The 23910-nt window shown below is 40.5% G+C and overlaps 1 protein-coding gene across 4 annotated transcripts in view; it reads right to left on the bottom strand.

Annotated features, from left to right (window-relative positions):
• The window catches only part of CREM (cAMP responsive element modulator), an 81015-nt gene that overhangs the window by 25653 nt on the left and 31452 nt on the right, over positions 1 to 23910 (bottom strand). For 2 of the 4 annotated variants that reach the window (XM_074946216.1, XM_074946215.1), the window contains exons 4-6: positions 15933 to 16079; positions 9215 to 9312; positions 8764 to 8906 (exon numbers count right to left, since the gene is read on the bottom strand). In XM_074946216.1, the coding sequence (XP_074802317.1) occupies positions 8764 to 8906; positions 9215 to 9312; positions 15933 to 16079 (388 nt within the window). The remainder of the gene's footprint in view (positions 1 to 8763; positions 8907 to 9214; positions 9313 to 15932; positions 16080 to 23910) is intronic. The other 2 variants (XM_074946225.1, XM_074946224.1) reach the window with 1 other exon arrangement.

The raw sequence follows: 23910 nt of genomic DNA, 5'->3' as shown, positions 1-23910 counted from the left end.
ATCATCTCTGTGCTTAAAGAAATTTGCAGAACTAATACTATGGCGTGGCATGCTGAATGAATATATTTTTAAAAAACTGTACCAGTCTCTTACGTGTCATACTCCTGTTTTATATTATTCAACTTTTGGGTCAATCACATGGAGAATGCACTACTTCACCCATTTTTTTTCAGTTTATAATCCCAGCAATTCTAATGCTTCCATAATAATTTCCATATAAGACTGATAAAGACAAATCATCAAGCCATTGGGGAAATGGAGTAAGAAGTTGAGGGTAATTATAACAGATGCAACGGGAAAAATAAAGAGACATTCAAATTTATCCTGACCCTTCCATAAGATGCAAAATACTGGGGGATCAGGAGGAAGGGAAATGGGTACCCTTCCCAGGAACTCAAAATTCTCTAGTCCTCCTTTTCTCAAGTTAGGATGTCTAGGTTTAGGCACATTGCACTTTAAGGTTATCTATTTGAGAAAAGACTGGGAAATTTTGTTTTGAGATACCAAAAATGTGAAAATCCGAATCTATTATCATCCAGTCAAAAATACAAAAGAAAACGTATGTATACATTTTGCCCATATCAGCTTGATTAAACTCTTCCATGTGACTCACAGAATACTCAGCACAGTAAGTGTTTTGTAAAAATCAAATTCATTAAAGGGGTAAATGCTAACTTCAGCAGAAGTTCACAAATACTCATTTAAAAACAGGAACATATTCACTAACTTCTATAATACCCACTTAGAAACATCATTTAAAGAGTACCCATTCCCTGGGAAGACGTAAATGCTCTTTCTATGCAGGTATTTAAACTGCACACATCACCAAAGTATTTAAATGTTGCTGTGTGATAGTACATAAAAATCTATTATAAGCATAGCAGTGTTGCCAACTCATGATTTTACTGTGAGGCTCGTGTTACTTGGTGTGTTTCTTAAAGTCTCAGCTTCTGGAGTCATAAGAGTTCAGGAGAATCTCAGCTTTCATTATTTTTAAAAAGTAAGTTTTTGCCCCTCATGGTTGTGGAAAAAGGCTGTAAAATGTGAAACCTAAAGTTTCAAAAAGTATAAGATAAATAAAAATATATTTATTATTTTTAATCTTATGATTTTTAAACATATTAGATGATTTGGGGAGGTCCTGACTTGCGATTTTTGAATACCTGAGGTCAGCAATACAGGATGTTTTTCTTTAAAATGCAACACAGTGCATTAAGCTTAGCCCATATCAGAGGGCCTTCAATTACTGACAGTTGATCTAGACACAAGATACACATACTGGTACTTCAAGTGGTTAAAACTTTTGAAAGGTAGGGGTGTTCGTGTTCCAGTTTCTTTGCACAAAGGGCCAGATATGATGGTGCAGGTGCCCTATAGCTAGCTTGTAGAGTATTGGAAAATTCCCCCTGTATAGAACGTTGGGTGAACCAGCTGGCCTTGCATGAATCACTGAGGCATGGTTCAATCCCACATCCAACCTGACTCTAGCACAGCAAGTCCACACAGGATATTCTATATGTCACAAGCCAAGACAGACTCCAGAAGGCACCAGAAAAAAGAAAGGAGGTGGAGTAGCAGTCCTGCTCCCGCCACTGTTGCCAACTTTCACACGGTAAATAAGTACCCCGACTTTCACAATAAGCCAAAAATCAAGCCAATCCCTAAGAACCCCAACACTCTATGTGACTAGATCCCCCTGGTGTGCAGTTTGGGACTGTGGTGGGCTCGCTGTGTACCCCTGAATCTCTTCCCCCTTTGCCCCTGCTTGCCAGGAGCTGATCAAAAAAAGAATCAACAAGCTACAAGACAAAAACTAGCCAACAAACAACTCACAGGCCAATTAAGCCAAAAACAAGCCCAAATTCTGCATTTTTTTCATGGGTTTGGTATTTCTGCTCCCCGCAAGCCTGGGATGCACAAGATGTTCCATCCCAGAAACAACACATTTGAGCGCATCCATATGACCAGTGAGATGGAGGACCAGAGGTATCTAGGACTCCTGGTGTTGTACAATCCCTCCAACGGAAACCCTGTCAACTTCCTGCAGGATCATATAGAGCTGCTGCCCAGCATGGTATTTGAATCCCCCAGATTTCTTGTCCTTCACAACTTCAACATTCACAGAAAATGTCAATTATACAGCAGTATATGCTCTAATGGCTTACATGGAAACCATTGGATTCTCCCAGGCAATCTCTGGACCTATGCATGCAGCCAGAGATAAGTTGGATCCTATCTTCAGTCCTGGACTGGCAACTGGAAACTTCACCAGCATACCAATCTCCTGATCCAATCATCACCTCATCCAGGCAGAGATCAGACCCTTCTCTCCTTCCCATCAGGTAGTGACCACCAAAGCTGGTCCTCCCCTGAAGACTCCTGAACACCCTACGTTTTCCATTCATCCCAGGAGAACAAGCCACCCAAATACAAGGCCAAGGTGCAAATGAGTTTGTACAACAGTACAGTACCGTGTTGTCCACTACTATCAACAGCTTGGCCCAAGCCATCCATTCACACAGACAACAATGATCACTATGGGTCTCAGATGAGCTATGGCAGATGAAGTGCACATCTAGAAAGGTAGAATTCCAGTGATTCAAAAAAACATTTTAAATTCCTCTACCATAGCACAAAATAACACTTACAAGACTATGCCACTGCAGTAAAGATGGCAAAATGAGCCTTCTACTCCTTCAGAATCAACGTGGCAGAATCAAGGCCTACAGAGATATCTTGCATAGTGAACGGCCTAATCAACCCAGACTGCATAGCCTGAACATCCAAATAATAAAGCTTTGAAGAACTGTCAAAAATCTTTAATTATAAGATTAACTAAATACATACATACAGCTAACTGGGAAAGAAAATTCTACCCCTAACTAGATTGCATTATCCTCCCCATGACCCATGACTGAGTTTGGTTCCATCACACATGCCAAAACTCAAGAAACCCTGAAAAAATATTAGAATTACAATCAGTGAAACAGATCTATTTCCCTCCCGACCGGTAAAAGCCAGTGAAGAACTATTAAGCAAAGTTCTAATGGAAATAGTCAATGCCTCTTTCAGAGAAGCACATCTACCAAACTCCTAGAAAAATACAATAGTTTGCCCAACTCTCAAGAAGCCAACACTCAACCCTGAAAATCTTTCCAACTACTGTCCCATCTCCAATCTCCTGTTTCTGGGCAAAATAATTTAGAAAACAGTAACCACTAAGCTCAGGCAACATGTGACAGCAGCCAATCTCCTGGATACCTCATAATCAGGACTCACCACAGTGAGGGCTCTAGTGGCACTAAAAGATTATCTCCTCATGGCCATGGACACAGGTAAAATCAACATGCTTATACTGTGGACCTCTCCGCACACTTTGATACAATGGACCACCAAGTAGTACGAACACATCTACATGACATAGCAGGAGTAAATGGCCACCAGTATAGACTCCTATTGTTCCTCTCCAACAGAACTCAGAGAATGGAGATAAACAACTGCTCCTCCTCTCCAAAGGCCCTCACCTGTGACGTCCCACAGGGATCCATACTATCCCCACTTCTCTTCAATACATAAGATCACTGGGAGAGTTAATAAGACATCAAAGGCTTAGTTGCCAACATTATGCCGATGCCACTCAACTCTCTCTCTCATTCTCAGCTGATGTAACCACTGCCTCCACTAACATGTCAGAATGTATACAGGAAATTAGTTTTTGGATGAAGAGAAGCTGGACTGAACTGAGCTCAGGCAAGACTGAAGTGATGCTGGACAGAAAGGGGAAATATTTCCAAGAGCTAATCAAGATGTTGTCTCCACCTTCCATCGAAGACATATAGTCCTCATTCATCAAAGGGCTGCGAAGGCATACAGGCTCTCAGTGTCCTGTTTAACTCTTCGCTATGCTGGGTAGCATTAGTTGCCAAAAATGACTCTTTTTTTAACCTCCAGTTTGCTAGGGACCTTCATCCCTTCCTCCATCCTACATACCCTGAAATTGACAAAGGGGAAGTGGCCAGGGCATCCTTACACTGTGTTGATTCTTGGCTGACATAACAGCTCCTTAGGATTGTAAGTGGCTGGAATGAAGTGACAAACTTGCTGTGGCTGAGGATCTGTGCTTAGAAGCTCAAGACCCAAAGGAAGTAGTTAGGCAAAATGGTATATTTTTATAAAACAACAGTAAATTCCAAATGGTCAAACCTAAATTTCATCTGCCACTATTTAGCAGGAACTGACCATCAATACTACAACTTGGATTGACTCTCAACTCTAACTTTTCTTTCACATGACAATTCTGACAACAACGAAAAGCATCTCAAGAAACATTTTGCTATAATTCCCTTAAGCAAAGGTAGATCTAATATACTGAGTTCACTGCAATAAAAGGTGGACGGGATTTTGTTTTAAGGTTTTTGTCCTTTTCACATACAATGAAGAACTTTTTCAGATCTAGTTAATGAACTATTAAATTATGGAGTAAGAAAACTGCTTGCAAAAAGATACAGATGTAAAAACAGAGATCCCAAACCAGACTCATCGTCACATATGAAGGTTGATATCTGCATTCTTGAACAGTGCCTAATATTGAAGCATACTGCTGCAAATGTATTTAACAAATACTGTACATGAAATCAGTCTAAAAATGCAGAACATGTTGTTCTAAGCTATCAGCATGATTTCTTATTTGAGGGAAGAAAAGCATGCAGCAGGACACTTCTAGATCAGGCTCAAGCCAAAGCCTTTTAAAAATTATATTAAATAAAATTTAATTAAATTTCTTATGGACTCTGTTAATTCAAGCAGACATTGGTGATAAATTTCTTTTGCTTATTGCAAAGTAGATGTCTTTCTGAACAAATATTCCAATTAAAATAAAGAAAAATGCCTGCACTACTAGTTAGTACAGTTTTGGTGAATTGTAACAAAGGAAAGTAATATGCAATTACAATTTTAAAAATTCTTGTTACTAAAATTTGCACTTAATTTCATATTAAAACATTAAATTTCTTAAAGAAACTCACTAAACAGTCACAAAAATAATCAGAATAAAGTTTTAAAGAGTTCTTTCAGATTAGACAAGAGCGATCCCTGAGCCAAAAGAGGGAAGATGGCCATGTGGAGAGTATTTTCTCCAAAGAATCCCAAAATGAAAGTGGAAAAGCATGGAGTAGACTCATGCAAGAATGCCCAGGATTGCTGCTGACATCCTGAAGCCCAGGAGGTGGTGGTCCTGATTAATGCAATTATGGGAGTTCTTCAGGCTTTACTGAACAACACCTCAGATCTTAGCCACCAGGAGGAAGACAATGATGTGACTAGTGAAAACACAGGTCCCCAGATTGCCTGGCTGCTGAGTTAAGATGTTTTAACTCCCAGTTCATCGCAAACCTGTAGGACTGAAGATTCATTGTATGTCTGTTACAATACACCTCCACAGACCCTACGGAGTTCCCCTTGTACGACAAAGATGATAAATGTCTCATTGCAACTAGAACCAACCCAACCCAAAACTAACAGACCGGTGATATTTAAGAAGAAAAAATAATTTTGGCATTAATGGTGGCTACATGATTTCAGATATGGGGAACATAGTTAAGAAAAGTAAAAGTTGGAAAACATGACCAAAGGAATTTTTACACAGAAAGAAGATTTATTCTTTGTAGCACTCAGTAATAATATTTGATACTAATTCTTGATGCTAATGGAAATGTTTAACCCTTCACACATAAGGCCCAATTCTGTTTCCATTCAGATCAGCATCCAAATTCATACTGACTGCAACAAAGCAAAATTTAACTATAATTCATGTAGAGCTTCTTTTATATGTACTGAAAGTTGCTGCGTAGCATAAGTAATCATTGAATTTGTGTTTAATTTCCAAATGCAGATAGTTTCTTCTGGCACTTATTTTCTTTTCAGTCTTGGATACATTCAACAACTCTATTACTTTGTGTTTTGCTACTTCCATTCCTTCAAGCCTATCCAGGTTTTCCTGAAAAGGCTACGTTTTGGAATGAATTCTTCACATTTTTTAATATAACTTCAATGCTGAGTCTCTTGACAAAACTGTAGTTTGGTCAGGACGACCCAAAATGAAAAGCTGAACACAACTAATAAATAGTGGTACAAGTTGTGAGCAGCTCCCAAGAGGTCCTGAGCACTCCTATTGCAGTCACTGGGAATTAAGGAATCAGCATCTAGCAGGAGTGACTATCAATGCCCTTACTTTTCAGACCCAACAAATTTAAGGACTTTTATATTCTACAGCAGGGTTCTCAACGTTTTTCTTTCTGAGCCCTCCCCCCTCCCCGCCCATGCTAGAAAAACTCCACGGCCCACCTGTGCCACAACAACTGGTTTTCTGCATATAAAAGCCTGGTCCGGCATTAGGGGATAGCAAGAGGGGCAATTGCCTTGGGCCCCATGCCACAGAGGCCCCCACGAAGCTAAGTTGCTCAGGCTTCAGCTGCAGTCCCGGGTGGCAGGGCTCAGGGACCTGGGCTTCAGTCCCATGCGGTGTGGCTTCAGCTTTCTGTCCTGAGCCCCAGCAAGACTAACACTGGCTCTGCTAGGCGGACCACCCGAAACCTGCTTGCAGCCCCCCACGGGGCCCTGGACCCCTGGTTTTGAAACACTGTTCTACAGAACCTTAATTTGGTCATCACCATTAACATCTCTACAACCAGAGTAATAATGAATATGAAGAATAGTAATTAGTAGTTCACTGTTAAATGTAAATTTAGTTTTCTCAGTGTTGATAAAATCATTTTACTTTTACAAATTATAAAGAATAGCTAGAGGAATTCTAAGAACATTTAAAGAATTAATTTATCTAGAAAGAGCCATCTATCCTTTTATAAGTTCCATTGTTAACATTTTAATAGGAGTCCTCTGTTCTCATTTACATGCTTCAGAAGAAGCAGACCTCCTTGCCATTTTCCTGCCATTGTGTAGGAGAAAATACACTGCTGTTTTTAATAAAAATCTTCATTATTTTGACACATGAGAAGACCTGAGACATAAATGACTCATTGTAACAGTAAATTCTTTGTTTTTAATGCTATAAAAAACTCTATATAAAAAGGAAAAAGATTAAAGGAAATTCAACCTACAGAAGAGAAATGACTGCAAAATCTAACATTCATAGTGAGGTGTGAAATGTTTGACACGTAAATAAAGCAAAAAAAATCTTTAAGGAATACTGCTATGAAGCTATTTTTTCTACCACTGTTTAGAGAAAAAGGATGAGCAGTTCGAAATTGTAGCTTATGGTTAATTCCATATAGAAAAATTATTATTAATGCAACAGGAAGATTGGAAGATCAATCAATCAAAAGTCAGAAAACTGAGAGATAAGCGAGAAAGTTCCACTGTACCTTTCCCTCCTGTGCTTATCCCTAAATTATGGTCTCTATCTCATTACAAATTATATGTCAATTCATACCATAAACAATGTTATGTTTATATCATGGAGGTCATGGTCATTCTCTGCTTCAGCCCCAGGGGCTGTGGGACTCTGGAGCTGGCAGCCAGCGGGGCCCTGGCAGGGTTCCAGTGACAGGCGACAGCAGCGACAGGGGGCCCCCTGCAAGGTTCCAGCGACAGGTGACAGACTCCTGAGGGGGCCCTCCTCAGGGTTCCGTCAACGGGGCGACAGCCTCCTGCAGGGGCGGAGGACGCCTCGGCAAGTGGCTGGGGGTGTGCCATTTTCTCTTTGGGAAATACGGTCACTCTGCAGCTCCCAGCTACCGCTGGCAGAGGGGGAACCCCAGAGCTCCCAGCCACCATGGAGGCGGGGGAAACCATAGACACACATTTCAGAGTAGCAGCCGTGTTAGTCTGTATTCGCAAAAAGAAAAGGAGTACTTGTGGCACCTTAGAGACTAACCAATTTATTTGAGCATAAGCTTTCGTGAGCTACAGCTCACTTCATCGGATGCTGTGTCTCATTGGAGACACAGCAGCAAAAGTCACAGACAGGTCACAGCTTCTGTGAATTTTTGTTTATTGCCGATGACGTGCCCATGACTTTTATTAAAAATAACCATGACAAAATCTTAGCCTTAACCATAAATAGGATGAAAACTATAATTTGTACAATGTGACATGCAATAAGTTACCATACAGTACACACATTCTTCAGATGACTTGATTACTGACACAAGTAGAGATTAAAATACAATGAATACTCTATTTCACACTACATAATTTGATAGTATTGATATTTTGCATTAGATTAGCAAAATGGTATTACATTTTTAAGACAAAAAGTGAGCCATAGTCACATACAACTTTGTATTGCACTGTATTGATGTTTTAATCAACATTTTCCAATCAACATGCGCATTTAATACAACTTTAAAACAATACAGTTATAAAAAATTCTTATAATATACAAATACAAATACCTGTCTATGGAAAAGACAAGAGAGACACCTACATTTTGCTCTTTCAGCCAATACCTGGTTCTTCCATTCTTTAAAGCACAGTACAATTTCAAAATGACCCCAAGTTTGGGAAATTAACAGAGGCTTTGAGGTTGGGGGGAAACAGACCAGAAAAAGTTTTATTTTTGCTAATATGATGTGGCAGAAGATGCAATCTGCAATCCTCTTGGACAAATATGAAGATAAATCTCATTCACTTTTTCCTGGTCCAAATAGTTCTCTCTATTTTTCACTCTGCTATTTTTAAATTCAGCAAAAGATAGTATCAGATTTTTTTAAATTAAAATGCTATACTGTATCTTAGCATACATACTGTATTGCCCTGTGCTAGTCTGATATAGGCTGGTTGGTACTGCCATTGCAGGGATGCCAGAAGGTGTTCCTTCTTCCTCTGACTTTTCCTCTTCAATCTTAGGGACACCAGTAGGATCAGAAGATAGTTCATTCAGAATTTTTCTAAAACATAATTTAAACAATTTAATTTAAAGTACAGATTTAAAATCAATGCCCGTACGAGAAACATTTTGAGGACTGTCTTTTACTGATATTTATACTATGAGTAGCATGTATGGAATGTTGTAGCCGTGTTGGTCCCAGGATATTTGCAAGACAAGGTGGGTGAGGTAATATCTTTATTGGACCAACTTCTGAATGGTGATAGAGACAGGCTTTCGAGCATACACAGAGCTCTTCTTCAGGTCATAATAGTAGTAATATGAGTAGTATGTGGCAGTTAAGCTCATTTTAAAAAAGCATAAACTTACCGGTATGAAGGCCTTCTTGAAAGAATCTCTCTACGTTTTTGAGAATCAGTTACACCCTCCGAGTCTGCAGAGTCCTCTGCATTTGCAACTGATGTTACCTATAATTCCAAAATTTCTGAAATTCATCATCTTATATAATACAGATGCTGGTAACAGGGTTGTGACACTACACCCCATATTCTTCATAGAATTATTGTTATAATATGATTATAGCATATCTAAGATATATTTTATGCAAGATGGGTCTTGTGAGCTATCATTGGAAAGATTATGATTTACTGAATAGGATTATCATATTTGTATGCATGTATCATTTTTGTATCTAAAGTTAGGAATATTGACTACACATCTGTACTACAAAAGTGTTTGCACCTGGGGAATGCCCACCAGACAAAATGCAATCAGTGTGGCTGGTTAGCTGGGGACCAGGCAATGAACCATTAGGGAGAACAATAGGTCTTTGAAGATGCTAATCTCCCACATTCCTGGGATGCTACAAACAAGACCTTTGACTCATGGCTGCTTTGACACTGCAGGGCCATGTGATCATGTCACCTGGTACTGGACTCCATGATAGAATACCAGTATTTTTCCATGGCAGGGAGAGGGGGAGGAACCACACTGGAAAACAAAGGATTCCCGGCATATGTAAGTCAGGGAAGTCCTGACCTATGTAAGTCAGGGAAGTAACATAATGAGTGGTTGTTCTTCACTGAATCCCTGCCCAGGAAGACTGCTGGAAACATCTAAGAAACAAAGACAGAGACGGGGAGGAGCACTGAGCGTCTATCTTCTGTAGTTAATAACCTTGTTTTGTTTTCTCTAAAACCAGTTTGTGGAATTCATAACTGGGGGGCAAAAAACTGTGCATATCTTCCTCCACATTGAGGGAGGGAGGGAGTGAATTTTATGAGCTTACGCTGCACAGTTCTCAGTGCAGTGCAAGACAATAACATTTTGGATTTACACTCCAGAGGAGGTGTGCACTTGAGTGCTGGGCAATTCCTTAGCTGAAGCCTTCCCATGCAGTGCTGATTTCAGTGTCTGTGTCTTTCTGCAGCTGGGTGTGTCCCTACCTATGTGTGTGCTGGAGAAGGCTTGAGGGCCTGGTTCAGCAGGACAGTGTAAGGGAGTCCAGGGTGGTGGAACAGGCAGGCTCAGTGGTACCCCAGTGTATCAGATGGCATCCCGGGGGTGAGGGCAACCCATCACAAGGGTGACTGACTTACAGGCTACGTCTACACTATGAGCTAGGCTGTGATTCCCTGCTCATGCACACATACTTGCATTAGTTCTGATCGAGCAAGTACGAGCATAAACAACAGCATAGCCACATTAACACAGGTAGGGGGAATGGAAGCACAGCTTAGCTGTGGATACATATTTGGCACATCTAGGCTGTGCCTCCGTTGCTACCACAGCCACACTGCATTTATACTTGTGCTAGCTTGGCAAGAGCTAGCACAAGAGTGTGTACACGAGCAGAGGAATCACAATGCTAGCTTTTAGTGTAGACATAGCCTTACTCTGCCCAGGTCTACCAGAGCAGGGGTTGCTCCAGCCGGCCGGCTAGCGACCACTGCCAGGAGCCGCCGGAGCAGTGGCTGGTGTGGCTGTCCCAGGGGCCAGCAGCTTGGGCAGCCTTGGGGTCAGCCACACAGGCCCCTGCAGAAGTTGTGGAGATCAGGGAAAATCACAGAATCTGTGACTTCTGCGACCTCCATGACAGACATGGAGCCCTACACGTAAATAATTTCCATGTTCAGTGTGGTGGAACCTTGAAATTTGGTACGCTCATTCATTATAAACTATAGGACTATGCCCAAATTTGAATTCTGACATTTCCATCATAGATCATCAACTGGACACCAATTTGAAACATACATTAATTTTTTTCTGTGCCGTGATCTCCAGTTTGGAGAAATAAAGGTAATCCAAATTCTATATTTCTAATTTTAGCCAAAAAAAAGTCAGAGATGAATGCATACATCCATGTTGTTAATCAAATCCATTCAAAAATGTAGATTGCCATCAGCTAGTAAAACATAACCATTTCTTAAATTGCAATTACAGAATTAATCAATTTCAACTTAATACCAAAGTCAAACTAAATACTAAATGCAAAATGTCATACTAACATAACTTTAATTTTAACTTCAATGCTAATGCACAATATACGTGACATGCAAAAGTTAAAGTTGCTGTGATAACCTCACCACAGCTACAGAAATTAAGTTACCATCCAGAAATTAAGGAATGCATTTAAAAACAAAAATGATCATCTAAAATACTACATACCACATGTGCACAGGGGCTAGGTTAGTATTAGTGTGCAAACTTTAACTTTAGAACTTTCTTGACTTTTGTGAGTTGACATTTTCACATTTTCTTAGAGTTGCATTAGCATCATTTTTTACATATTAATTTCAGGTTGGGAGATTTTAAATGCAAAAAACTGCACAGCTAAACCACAGTCTATACCAGCAGATATTATTTTGTGCAAAACTGAAACTGCGATTAACTGAGTAAGGCAAAACACTATTTACATGATTCATTTAACTGCTCAGTCCACAGTTGTGTAGGATATGTGCAAAAGTGGAACTGTGCAGTTACATTAGTTAAATGGAAAATAGCATATTCACATAGAGAAAATCAAAAACTACAGTTTTTGTAGATTAGGTAATTTAGATAGTCTAACTATTAACTTGATTCAACAAAAGTGAGCTAGTAGTCTGACAGAGTCAGACTTGGACACAGTAAAGGTTCCTACACCTGGAGCTAACATCAGAAAAGATAGAACTCAGACTATTGCTGTACCTGTCTCACATAATCTAGGGCCCTAAATGCTTGTGGCACAAAGCAGAACTTGCGTGGATCCGAAAGGGCATGACTTCCTGGAAGATTCTGAAAACTTGTGGCATTAGGGCACCTCATCCCAAAAGTATAAACAGTCAGAGGCCATGACTTCAAAGACCTACAGGTTACTGTAAACAAAAGAAACCTAACGTCTCTTTTCCTTTACTGATTTAACTGCAATTCCATTTCTGCTCAAAACCATTTTGCTCAAAACAGTATGGTGCTTGCTAGGATAGTGTGCGACATACACAGTAAAATGAAGCATCCACATAATTCAAAAACATAATGAGAGATATTTCTGCAACCGTGCACAAACCTAATTTTAAACTAGACTGCAAAACCCAGCTGGGATGAGCAGAATCAATTTGTGGAGGTTCTGCTCATTTCTCTCACAGAAATCACGAAGATTGGCAAAGGGGACTTAAAAAAGTTGCCTTAAGGATTCCCTTAGCCTAGGTACAGGGTCACTCCAAGGCAGGTTGGAGGCATGTCAGCGGTCCAAGGGGCAAGGCAGGAACATGATGCTATCCAGCAATAATGTCAGGCAGAGTGGTCTCCTTGAGGACCCTTATCTGATGTGCACTGCTGAGATACATTAGGACAGTGGTTCTCAACCAGAGGTCCGGGGCTCCCCTGGGGGCCGCAAGCAGGTTTCAGGTGGTCTGCCAAGCAGGGCCAGAGTTAGACTCACTGGGGCTCAGGGCAGAAAACTGCAGCTACACCACATGGGTCTGAAGCCCGGGTCCTTGAGCCCTGCCCACCCAGGGCTGAAGCCGAAGCCTGAGCAACTTAGCTTCGTGGGGGCCTCTGTGGCATGGGGCCTCAGGCAATTGCCCCACTTGCTATCCCCTAGTGCCAACCCAGGATTTTATATGAAGAAAATCAGTTGTTGTGGCACAGGTGGGCCGTGGAGTTTTTATATCATGTGTGTGTGCATGGGGGGGAGGGAGGCGAGAGGCGGGACGACTCAGAAAGAAAAAGGTTGAGAACCCCTGCACTAGGAGATCTAGCCTCAAGTATGTAGCATACGTCTTCAAAATGTGGAGAAAGTGGCCAAAATCAATACATGTAATTTCTTGGCTATCTGTACATATAATTGGGGGTTATACCAATGAAAGGGCTATACAATTTGGTTGCTGTAATGAGTTCTGTACCTATGGATTTTTTTTAATGATATGATAAAAATACTTAACACTTGCTGTTTCGTGAGGGATTACCAGAGGAAAAAAAGACTTCATTAGAGAGCAGCCAGAGCTGCTGGTTCTACAGGCTTTCACCATCTCCATTCCTTCCCAGCTCTACTCCAGCTCACAGCTCTAGATTGGTGTTTAACTACAAGGCCAAGTTAAAGTTCAAGGGCAGGGTGGGTAAAGACCCTTCAGCCCCTCTTTCTTCCTCCCTCCTATGAATCTGTTGTAGACACCTGGCAAAATGCAGAGGGGACTGGGTGGAAAACAGAAATGAACTTCAAAGAGTGAGCTGAAATGCAAAACATTCGCCACAATGCAGAGCAGTTAAGATCCCTAATTTTGGGCAACAGCTTTTTCACTCAAAAGGCTGTGGTATCCCAAAATACTCAGTCTTTTGTCACCTTTCTTGTTCAACCTCTTGTGAAGCCACGGGGCAGAAGGGGGCAGGAGACTGTGTGCAGGTACAGGCACCATATCATCAATATGCAGATGACATTAAGCTTCTTTTAGTGAAACCCAGATTATACCATTTCCTCAGTGTCTCAGTGTCCAGTAGGGTCCTGGGTGAAAGCCAGTTAAATAAAGAGGTGCTGCTGATTGGATGGGGAGAATACTTTAAGGATGTGATGAAATCTATAATTGCTCATGTTATGGGGTATACCAGCCCTTTAGAACCCCGTAAGGACAGAAACACCCTATCTCCCTTTAATAACCATATTCATAGAATCATAGAATATCAGGGTTGGAAGGGACCTCAGGAGGTCTTCTAGTCCAAACCCCCACTCAAAGCAGGACCAATCCCTAATTTTTTCCCCCCAGATCCCTAAATGGCCCCCTCAGGGATTGAACTCACAACCCTGAGGTTAGCAGGCCAATGCTCAAACCACTGAGCTATCCCTCCCCGCAAAGGTAAGGGAAAAAAGGAAGCAACCAGCCAGGGTTAACTGGGCACAAGTGCTTCCTTCCTTCCACCCTGATTGTGGGAGAGGACAGGGCAGCTGTAATTGGCCCAATACCCGTTATGGGAGAGCAGTTGGTTCCTGTTCCCCTAATAAAAGAGATGGTTGGTGAGAAACCCAGGGGAAATGCTTCTCTTGCTGGGTGACTTCAAGCCATGGGGCAAATATTTTATTTTTTTATGTTTGTTCCAAACTAAACTGAGTTGAAAAATGGTGATTATAGCAAGTGAGAAGGGCTCTCAGATATTTGTTTGTTTTATTGGTAGAGCTGAGTCTGCTGTAAATTACTTTTGAAAGCAGTATTTTCTTTTGAAACTCAAACACTGGTGCGGCTGCCAAAGTGTGGTCCAGCCCAAAGCTTGGGCCTCCTACTCCTGTAGTCCACTATCTTGGGTTCTTGCCAGGCTCCATACTACATACATGTCCCAAATAGCAGCAGGGCGAGAAGTTCAGTATTTCACTTTCCACTGGTTAAGAGAATGTACTCCTCCCTCACAGACACATCCTCACCGTGTTTATATGTCTCTTTGTTATCTAACTGGGGCTAAACTTGAAAGCTACTCAGAAGCTTCAGCGAATGCAGCATGTGGCTGCCTGCCTTTCAAGCAGTCCAGTGAGAACATATTGCTCCTGTGCTCTATGTGTTGCCAAATAATTTCTGGGTGAAATTTGAGGTCTCTCAAGTCCTTGATATGAGTGGTTAGATTCCAGTTGTCTAAGACACCACCTCTCTTTGGAAGGAACACTTCTGCTCTTTCAAGAGTAAAATTTGAGTGAGCTGAGGATAGGATTAGCAGGGCCGGCTCTAGGCACCAGCAAACCAAGCACATGCTTGGGGCGGCACTTTTCAAGCGTGGCATTCAGCCCCCCGCCCCCATTTTTTTTTTTTTTTGGCTTTGGCGGCATTCCCCTTGGGGCAGCAAAAAGCCTAGAGCCGGCCCTGAGGATTAGGCAAGGTATTGCCACTCACAGCAAATACTCCTAAGCCTGGTCACTTTCAGAGTAGTTGTAAGATATTTTTATTCAGTCTTTTCACTTATGAGAAGCTCTGAAAACTCCTGGTGCTTAGTACACTGGTCCCCGTCTTCTAACTGAAGCAAGATCAGGCTTGTGAAGGTTTGCCAAATATATGCTACTTGTTTTGTAGCCATTTTTAATTTTTATCGACCAGTATATCATGTAAAGCAAACCCAGATGCAATAATGGATGCTGCTAATTATAAACAATAAGAAGAGAAGCTGTATTTATAATACTTTTATTTGTACTGCTCCCAGATACTCTCAATGGGGCCCCATTATTCTAGACTTTCTACTAATACATTGAAGAGATAATCCACGCACTGAAAAGTTAATAATCCCATTTGAGACGAGGAGGAGCAGAACAACCAAATGAGAAAACAAAGTGGAAGAGTCATTAAAATAGGACCGTGTGATTATACAAGTTTGCTATTGCACAAATTGAGGGTTGAAAGGCATCATTTCTTTAAAAGATAAACAAGAAATATTAATGAATCTCTACACACCACCTGCCTAGCTATTGTCAGTTGGCCATTACCCATGGGCATCATGGTAGAAGTGGGTCTTCTATCCACTGGTGAGAAAGAAGATGGAAAGTTGAAGATCCAAGGTGGAGGTTTCAAAATGGGAGTGGGGGGAGAAACTACAAGCTTAAAATAATCAATATCTACAGCAAAAAATATAAAGGACAGCTAACCTGAACAGCCTGCATTGGTGTTGACTGAATCACTGATGGCTGTGCGGCTTGAATCACTCCCTGGACGTGTACAGTTTGACCAGAAGGCAACTGTACTAGAGTTACAGCTGGAGATCCTCTTCCAGCACTTGATCCAGCTACAGAAACCTGCAAGAATTATGATAATCATGTTTAAATAAAGTGCATTGTGGATTTCAATTTAATACTTCAAAAAGCAGTAACACAGATAAGTTAAATGATAAAATTTTGAGCCAAACTGCAAGAAAAAAATACACACTATACTACTTATTACTAGGACAAAATTATTACTATTTGTGCTAATTACATACCTTTAAGCTGTCTCAAATTGGTGACCAAAAAAACCACTTGTCACTTTTTAAAATTTTGACCTTTAGTCTTAATTTTTCAAGGACCCTGTCTGTTTTTTATTAAAGAGCTCCAAGCTTTCAAAGACTAAATCTTCTACCCCGGCTTGTACTTTAGGACAGAATCACAGAGCTCTCAGCTAGAAGTATCAGTATGGGGTGAACAAATCCAATCATGATAGGATACTCTCAATCAGTGGTATGAAATCCTTTGGTCCCCTTTTATCCAATCTTTGGCTTTCTACTTGTATTCTTCAGGAAGATGTTCTAATATAGAGGACAATTTTTTCCCATAATAAAACAGTTGTATCATTAAAGCAATACTTGGATTGTAAACTCTTCAAAGCAAGGACTGTATCTGTATTATGTTCATACAGTACCTAGCACAATGGGGCCAGTGCCTCTCAACACTACTGCAATATAAACAACAATACACCACAACTGATGATTTTCAATCCTCAAGGCTGACATGGTGGAGAAATATGGTTTCTTACCCAGATTAGCAATCATTCTGGCCTCTTTTTCTTACAGTATTCTACAACAAAATCTTCCTCCCTTAATCTCTGGTGCAGCAGTAAAGCCTATCAGAGATCCAGGTATTGGGTGGGAGAAGAAATATTCTAATCCCTATGGTGGAACATGTTAAATTGTATCAGTTTGTTTGCCAACAGGTAGTCATAACCCCTTTAAAAGGCTCCAGTAAACCTTAAATAATTGACAGCACAATCTTCTCTTTTCTGGGTCTCTAAAACCAAATTTTGTGAGACATCTTGTTGAATTATGATACCTCTAAATTTAGAGCATATGCCATTCTAGATTAAAAAAACACTTAGAAATGCCTACAGCCATCCAGCTGCCAGAGATGTTGAAATGATGGAAATATTGTCCTATGGAGAGGTAAACAAGACTGGAAACAGTCATGAAGCAAAAGGAAGATTTTAAAGATCACTGTAATCGATCTGAATCTGTCTCTGGCAAATCATCCCTAATCCTGGACACAAGAAGAAAAGGTGATATAGAAGAAAAGAACAAAGACAATTTCATAGGATTTGTAGAAGATATGATGGGATAGCCTAATTTTTGCAATGAATTGATCTTTGACTAATAGCGGTAGATATGCCCAATGGCCTATGATGGGATGTCAGATGCGGTGGGATCTGAGTTACTACAGAGAATTCTTTCCTGGGTCTCTGGCTGGTGAGTCTTGCCCACATGCTTAGGGTTTAGCTGATCGCCATATTTGGGGCTGGGAAGGAATTTTCCTCCATGGCAGATTGGCAGAGGCCCTGGGGATTTTTCGCCTTCCTCTGCAGCGTGGGGCACGGGTCACTTGCTGGAGGATTCTCTGCACCTCAAAGTCTTTAAACCACGATTTGAGGACTTCAATAGCTCAGACATAGGTTAGAGGTTTGTTAGAGGACTGGGTGGGTGAGATTCTGTGGCCTGTGTTGTGCAGCCTGTCAGACTAGACAATCATAATGGTCCCTTCTGACCTTAAAGTCTATGATTCTAATATGAACTCAGAATATGATCCAGATTTTAACTAGTGGTAATTGCCGTCACACAAGAGCCATTACAAGGAACGAACAAGGGTTGATTCTAAATATTTTCAAAGTATTCTAAATTGTCAATACATACTACAAAATTATTAAACAATAAATTTGTAAGCACCTGGAAGATAATAGGGTCATAAGGAATAGCCAGCATGGATTTGTCAAGGACAAATCATACCAAACCAACCTAATTTAATTCTTTGATAGTGTCAGTGCCTAGTGGATAGGGGAAAAACAGTAGATATATGTCTTCATTTTACTAAGGCTTTTGACATAGTCCCATGTCACATTCTCATAAGCAAACTAGGGAAATGGGGTCTAGATTAAATTACTAAAAGGTGGGTGCACAACTGGTTGAAAGAGCATACTCAAAGAGTGGTTATCAATGCTTTGCTGTCAAACTGGGAAGGCATATCTAGTGGGATCCCACAGTGGTCAGTCCTGGGTCCAGTACTATTCAGTATTGTCATTTAATGTCCTTGAAAATGGAGTGGAAAGTATGCTTATAACATTTGAAAATGACATCAAGCTGGGAAGGATTGCAAGCACTTTGGAGGACAGGATTAGAATTCAAAATGACCGTGACAAATTGGAGAACTGATCTGAATTCAACAAGATGAAATTCAATAAAGACAACGGAAAGTACTTCACTTAGGAAGGAAAAATCAAATGCACAACTACAAAATAGGGAATACTGGTTAGGTGGTAGGGCTGCTGAAAATGATCTTGGGGTTCTAGAGGATAACAGACTGAATATAAGTCAAAATGTGATGCACTGGCAAAAAAGGCTAATATCATTCTGGGGTATATTAACAGGAGTGTCATATGTAAGACACGGGAGGTAACTGTCTCACTCTACAAGGTACTTGTGAGGCCTCAGCTAAAGTACTATGTCCAATTCTGGGTGCCACAGGTTAGGAAAAATGTGAACAAACTGGAGAAAGTCGAGAGGAGAGTAACAAAAATGATAAAAGATTTAGAAAACCTGGGATATAAGGAAAGGTTAAAACACTAGCCATGTTTAGTTTTGAGAAAAGATGACCTGGGGGACCTGATAATAGTCTTCAAATATATTAAGGGCTGTTATAAAGAGGACTGGATCAATTGTTCTCCATGTCCACTGAAGATTGGACAAAAAGCCATTTGCTTAATCTGCAGCAAGGGAGATTTTAGGTTAGATATTAGGAAAATCTTTCTAACTATAAGGGTAATTAAGCTCTGGAATTGGCTTCCAATGGATGTTGTGGAATCATTGCAGGGTTGTAAAAACAGGTTGGACAAACGCCTTTCAGAGATGGTCTTAGGTTTACTTGGTTCTACAACAGTGCAGAATTCTGGACTTGATGACTTCTCAAGGTTCCCTCCAATCCTACATTTCTATGATTCTAAAAAGAGCCAGGCAAACATAATCACAACAAACCTTTCAATTTTTAGCTAGAGCACAGACACCAGTAATACAAAACAATACTATAACTGATATGAACAAATTCTACCACACAACTGATAGTTATTACAGCTTGTTTCCAGTACATTAGTAGGATGCATGGAATTTTCACAACAGGGGCTTGAATAATCAGGAGTAACCCAGTTCTGATTAACTGAAATACCTGGATAACCAAGGTGTAAGTTATGTTCCCTAGAGATGCATTAAATGAAGTTCCTGTCCTGTGGATCTCTTAAATTTTACTGAACTAAATTCTCCAGGAACGGAGAGACAGAGGAGTTTCTGTAAGATCCCTTTGGAATTTAAGAAAGCCTCATGAGTGGAGCTTCAGTCAACGCAACTTTCGGCTACATATATTATTTAACCAGTTACTTCAAGTTAACTAGAGTTGTCAAAACTGGGATTGCACTGCACTGCCACAAAAAGTAGCCTTCTAACCTAGGCCCAAGTTTTACCTAAGCCACTTGTCCTAACATAGACATAATGTCTATTTGTGCAAATTACTGGTGTTTCTTAGGTTAAATACACTTTGGACAGCCCTAAATCTTTACCTGGCCATGTAACACTTAATACATATTCTAATACTTTCCTAATAAATAAGCACAAAAATTTATATCAAAATTCAACATTTCTGGAAGTCAGTTTTTCTTATAACGGTTTGATTTAAAATTTGGTTGAATTGCCTGCTCTCCTATAAGGCTGCACCTTAACTAGAATATTGAACTATAAAAGCTTCTAGAGCAGGCTTTCCTTGTAAACTTAAAGGCTAATTATATATAATAGCCATTACAAGTAGAGTTAAGAGTCCATTTTATGCCAGATTATAACCACACAAGAAAATTTATCCAAAACTCTACCAGAGTAAAGCTTATTTAAAATTTCACAGGGAAAAATGATTTTGCTCTAATGAGTTCATATATGAGATTATGTTCCGGGTGAAAACAAGCACATTTAAAACTGGATCAAACTAAAAGTAATCTGTTCTTATTTACAGAAAGAACTACATAAATAGAAAAAACATAATTCACACATCAAACTAGTATTACATGAAAATTATTACATTTGAGTGACTTTTTCTTTTAAGATTTGCAGAACCTTAACAAAAAGTGATTTCAACACATCAGATTTACTTCTGTGATTTTTTAATTGAGTTTTGTTTCTGTAACTTTGAGATTAACAATCATGTTTCCATTCTGATACTGTGTATCTTTTAAAAACAAAGTATAAATAATCCTGTACAAGTAACACTGGATTTATTTTCTTTCATTCTAAATTGTTGACTGTGTTCCAAAATTGCAGCCTTCTGCATTAACTAAAATACTAGAACATTTTGACTTGTTTATTAGGTTACTTGTGTACTGATACTGATGGAAGTAGTCTTGGCAAGCCATGCAATCCTTACGTCAATGATGAGCAATGCTGCCTACGACATCTGAATTTCAAGGCTTGCCTAGACTGTCGATTACTGAAGGCTGATGATCAGCAATGGCAATTCAGCAACCTGAAAAACACAGCTTTAAAAACACTGAATAGTGCAATGTTACAATGCATTTCACACTGTCCCAGGCAAGCAGAGGAAAGGAAATGTTGCATCATGTAATATCATGAGATCTGATCCACTGAGGTGCTCAGCTCTCTCAAATGCCAATGACTGTCAACACGCATCAAGGTCACTCAGCGTTACACAGACACTCATTTTCTGTATATTTAGAGCCAGATTGTGTCCTACTTCTGGATCGACATGAAAGAGAGGAGAAGGTGTAGGAAGGACTACACACAATCTCTATTCTGATGCTTGAACCTGCATCCATTCAAAAGGAATACTTCCCAAGGGTAGTGGCACTGCTATGGGGAAAAGGAGTTTTGAAGGTCTCCTGCTTCCCAGTTCTGTACTGATTATGAAAGATGGAACTCCTCCTGAACAAGGATTTTTAAAAAAGGCACAGAAATGCTCTCCTAAATCCCTCACCTATGAGTCAAAAACTTTAGGTGTTGAAAGGACTTGGGCCTTCAGCAGAGAGAAGATTTTTATGACTGTTTTCTTTTTTATATTGTACCCCACCAACTGGTATCTGGAAATCTAATACAAAAATTAAAACAACCAACTGTCAACAAGTGGCATAAATCAAACCCATTCCTACCTCAACCAGTTCCACCCTTCATGAGATAAATATCCTGGGGACAGGCCCAAATTTTTAAAATATATCTTATCCGCCCTCCAACCAATTAAAAATAAATCACACCTCCCCCCCCGCCAAAAAAGGGGCTCTGACTACTGGAGAGAAATCAAGAACAAAAGGCATTCCACCAAAACGGCTCTGTGCCCATACCCAGGAATTAAACCACGGGACAGAAAGCAAAGGTATTTTGATAAGACACAATTTCTGCAACAGCGCAAGGGCGAAGAGGTTCTCTCTAAAACAGTCAGCTCCCAAGCCACTCATGGCTTTATAATGGTATCCCTTGCTTGAACTGCACTCCAGAAAGAATTCTGAACCACTGCTCATGATGACTTGCCCCAATCAGGCTGAATGCTGACTGACTTGCCTCAATTAACCTGCATGCTGGCTAGCTGAATGTTATCCATATTCTTCAAAGTCAGTCTTAAGACTATATGCCAATATAGTGACAAAAGAACAGATAACTGTGTTGAGATCTGCATCGGAAGGAACAGGTTGGTCTAGTCTGGACTCAAGAAACAAATGATCAATTGAATGAAATCCCAAGATCACAACAACTGAGAAAAATTGTGAAAGTACCTTTTCAATCAAGGGAGTAGGTACAGTTCCCTTTCTTTTCAGATGTACTTTCCTCTACCTAGCAACACCAGCTTCATTTTTTCGTTATTGAATTTAAACCAAGCACTGAGAAGGTAGAAAAACTGAATATTCCAGATTTGATGTGGAAACACAGAGTTCACTTTCATCAACTTAATGATAATACTGCAGTTCAAAAGGCCTTTCTTCAACAGCCTTACATACATGAGGGTGACAGGATGGAATGCTGTGGGACCTTCACTAGGAGAGGACATGCAATTGCCCATCACAATCCTCTGAGTCTTCCCTATATGAGTAAACAGATCCTCTGTAAAACAATCCCATTCACCTCTATCAGCTCCTACAGACAAGTTAACAGTAACTCAGGATAGCCTTATCAAAACTTATACAATTTAATAAAATTGTATGTACTATGACCTCTGATCACTGCCAGAAGATGACCAAACAAAGCAAAACGTGTTCTTTCAATTTTTTCCCCAGGTCTAAAGCCAGACAAATCCAGGAATCTAAAAGAACATAGGTGTCAATTAAGGTATCTTTAAAGTGGAAAGATTGTTCCTGTCAAACAGATGGTTTCTTGCGTAAGAGCCTAACCACTACCTGCTGTAGGTCACCAGCCAGCTTTCTTTCACAAAAGATGACATAATCAATTCTGATCAATAATGGGTGTGATGTTTCACTCTATATTCTTTATGAAAATATGCTTATAATATGAATACAACATAACTGAGATGTACTTTATGTAAGATGGGTCTTGTACGGTAACACTGGAAAGGTTATCATAGAATCATAGAATATCAGGGTTGGAAGAGACCTCAAGAGGTCATCTAGTCCAACCCCCTGCTCAAAGCAGGACCAATCCCCAACTAAATCATCCCAGCCAGGGCTTTGTCAAGCCAGGCCTTAAAAAACACTAAGGAAGGAGATTCTACCACCTCCTTAAGTAACCCATTCCAGTGCTTCACCACCCTCCTAGTGAAAAAGTTTTTCCTAATATCCAACCTAAGCCTCCCCCACTGCAACTTGAGACCATTACTCCTTGTTCTATCATCTGTTACCACTGAGAATAGTCTAGATCCATCCTCTTTGGAACCCCCTTACAGGTAGTTGAAATCAGCTATCAAATCCCACCTCATTCTTCTCTTCCGCAGACTAAACAATCCCAGTTCCCTCAGCTGCTCCTCATCAGTCATGTGTTCCAGTCCCCTAATAATTTTTGTTGCCCTCCGCTGGACTCTTTCTAATTTTTCCACATCCTTCTTGTAGAGTGGGGCCCAAAACTGGACACAGTACTCCAGATGAGGCCTTACCAATGCCTAATAGAGGGGAATGATCACATCCCTCAGTCTGGGAGCAATGCTCCTACCTATGCAGCCCAAAATGCCGTTAGCCTTCTTGGCAACAAAGGCACACTGTTGACTCATATCCACTCGTCCACTGTAACCCCTAGATCCTTTTCTGCAGAACTGCTGCCTAGCCACTCAGTCCCTAGTCTGTAGCAGTGCATGGGATTCTTCCATCCTAAGTGCAGGACTCTGCACTTGTTCTTGTTGAACCTCATCAGATTTCTTTTGGCCCAATCTTCTAATTTGTCTAGGTCGCTCTGTATCCTATCCCTACCCTCCAGCGTATCTACCTCTCCTCCCAGTTTAGTGTCATCTGCAAACTTGCTGAGGGTGCAATCCACGCCACCCTCCAGATCATTAATGAAGATATTGAATAAAACCAGCCCCAGGACTGACCCTTGGGGCACTCTGCTTGATACCGGCTGCCAACTAGACATGGAACTATTGATCACTGCCCATTGAGCCCAATGATCTAGCCAGCTTTCTATCCACT

The sequence above is a fragment of the Natator depressus genome, chromosome 2 (assembly GCF_965152275.1).
Source record: "Natator depressus isolate rNatDep1 chromosome 2, rNatDep2.hap1, whole genome shotgun sequence".
Classification (NCBI taxonomy): domain Eukaryota; kingdom Metazoa; phylum Chordata; order Testudines; family Cheloniidae; genus Natator; species Natator depressus.
The sequence above is the reverse complement of the archived record's forward strand: the minus strand, read 5'-3'. Positions and strand labels throughout refer to the sequence as shown.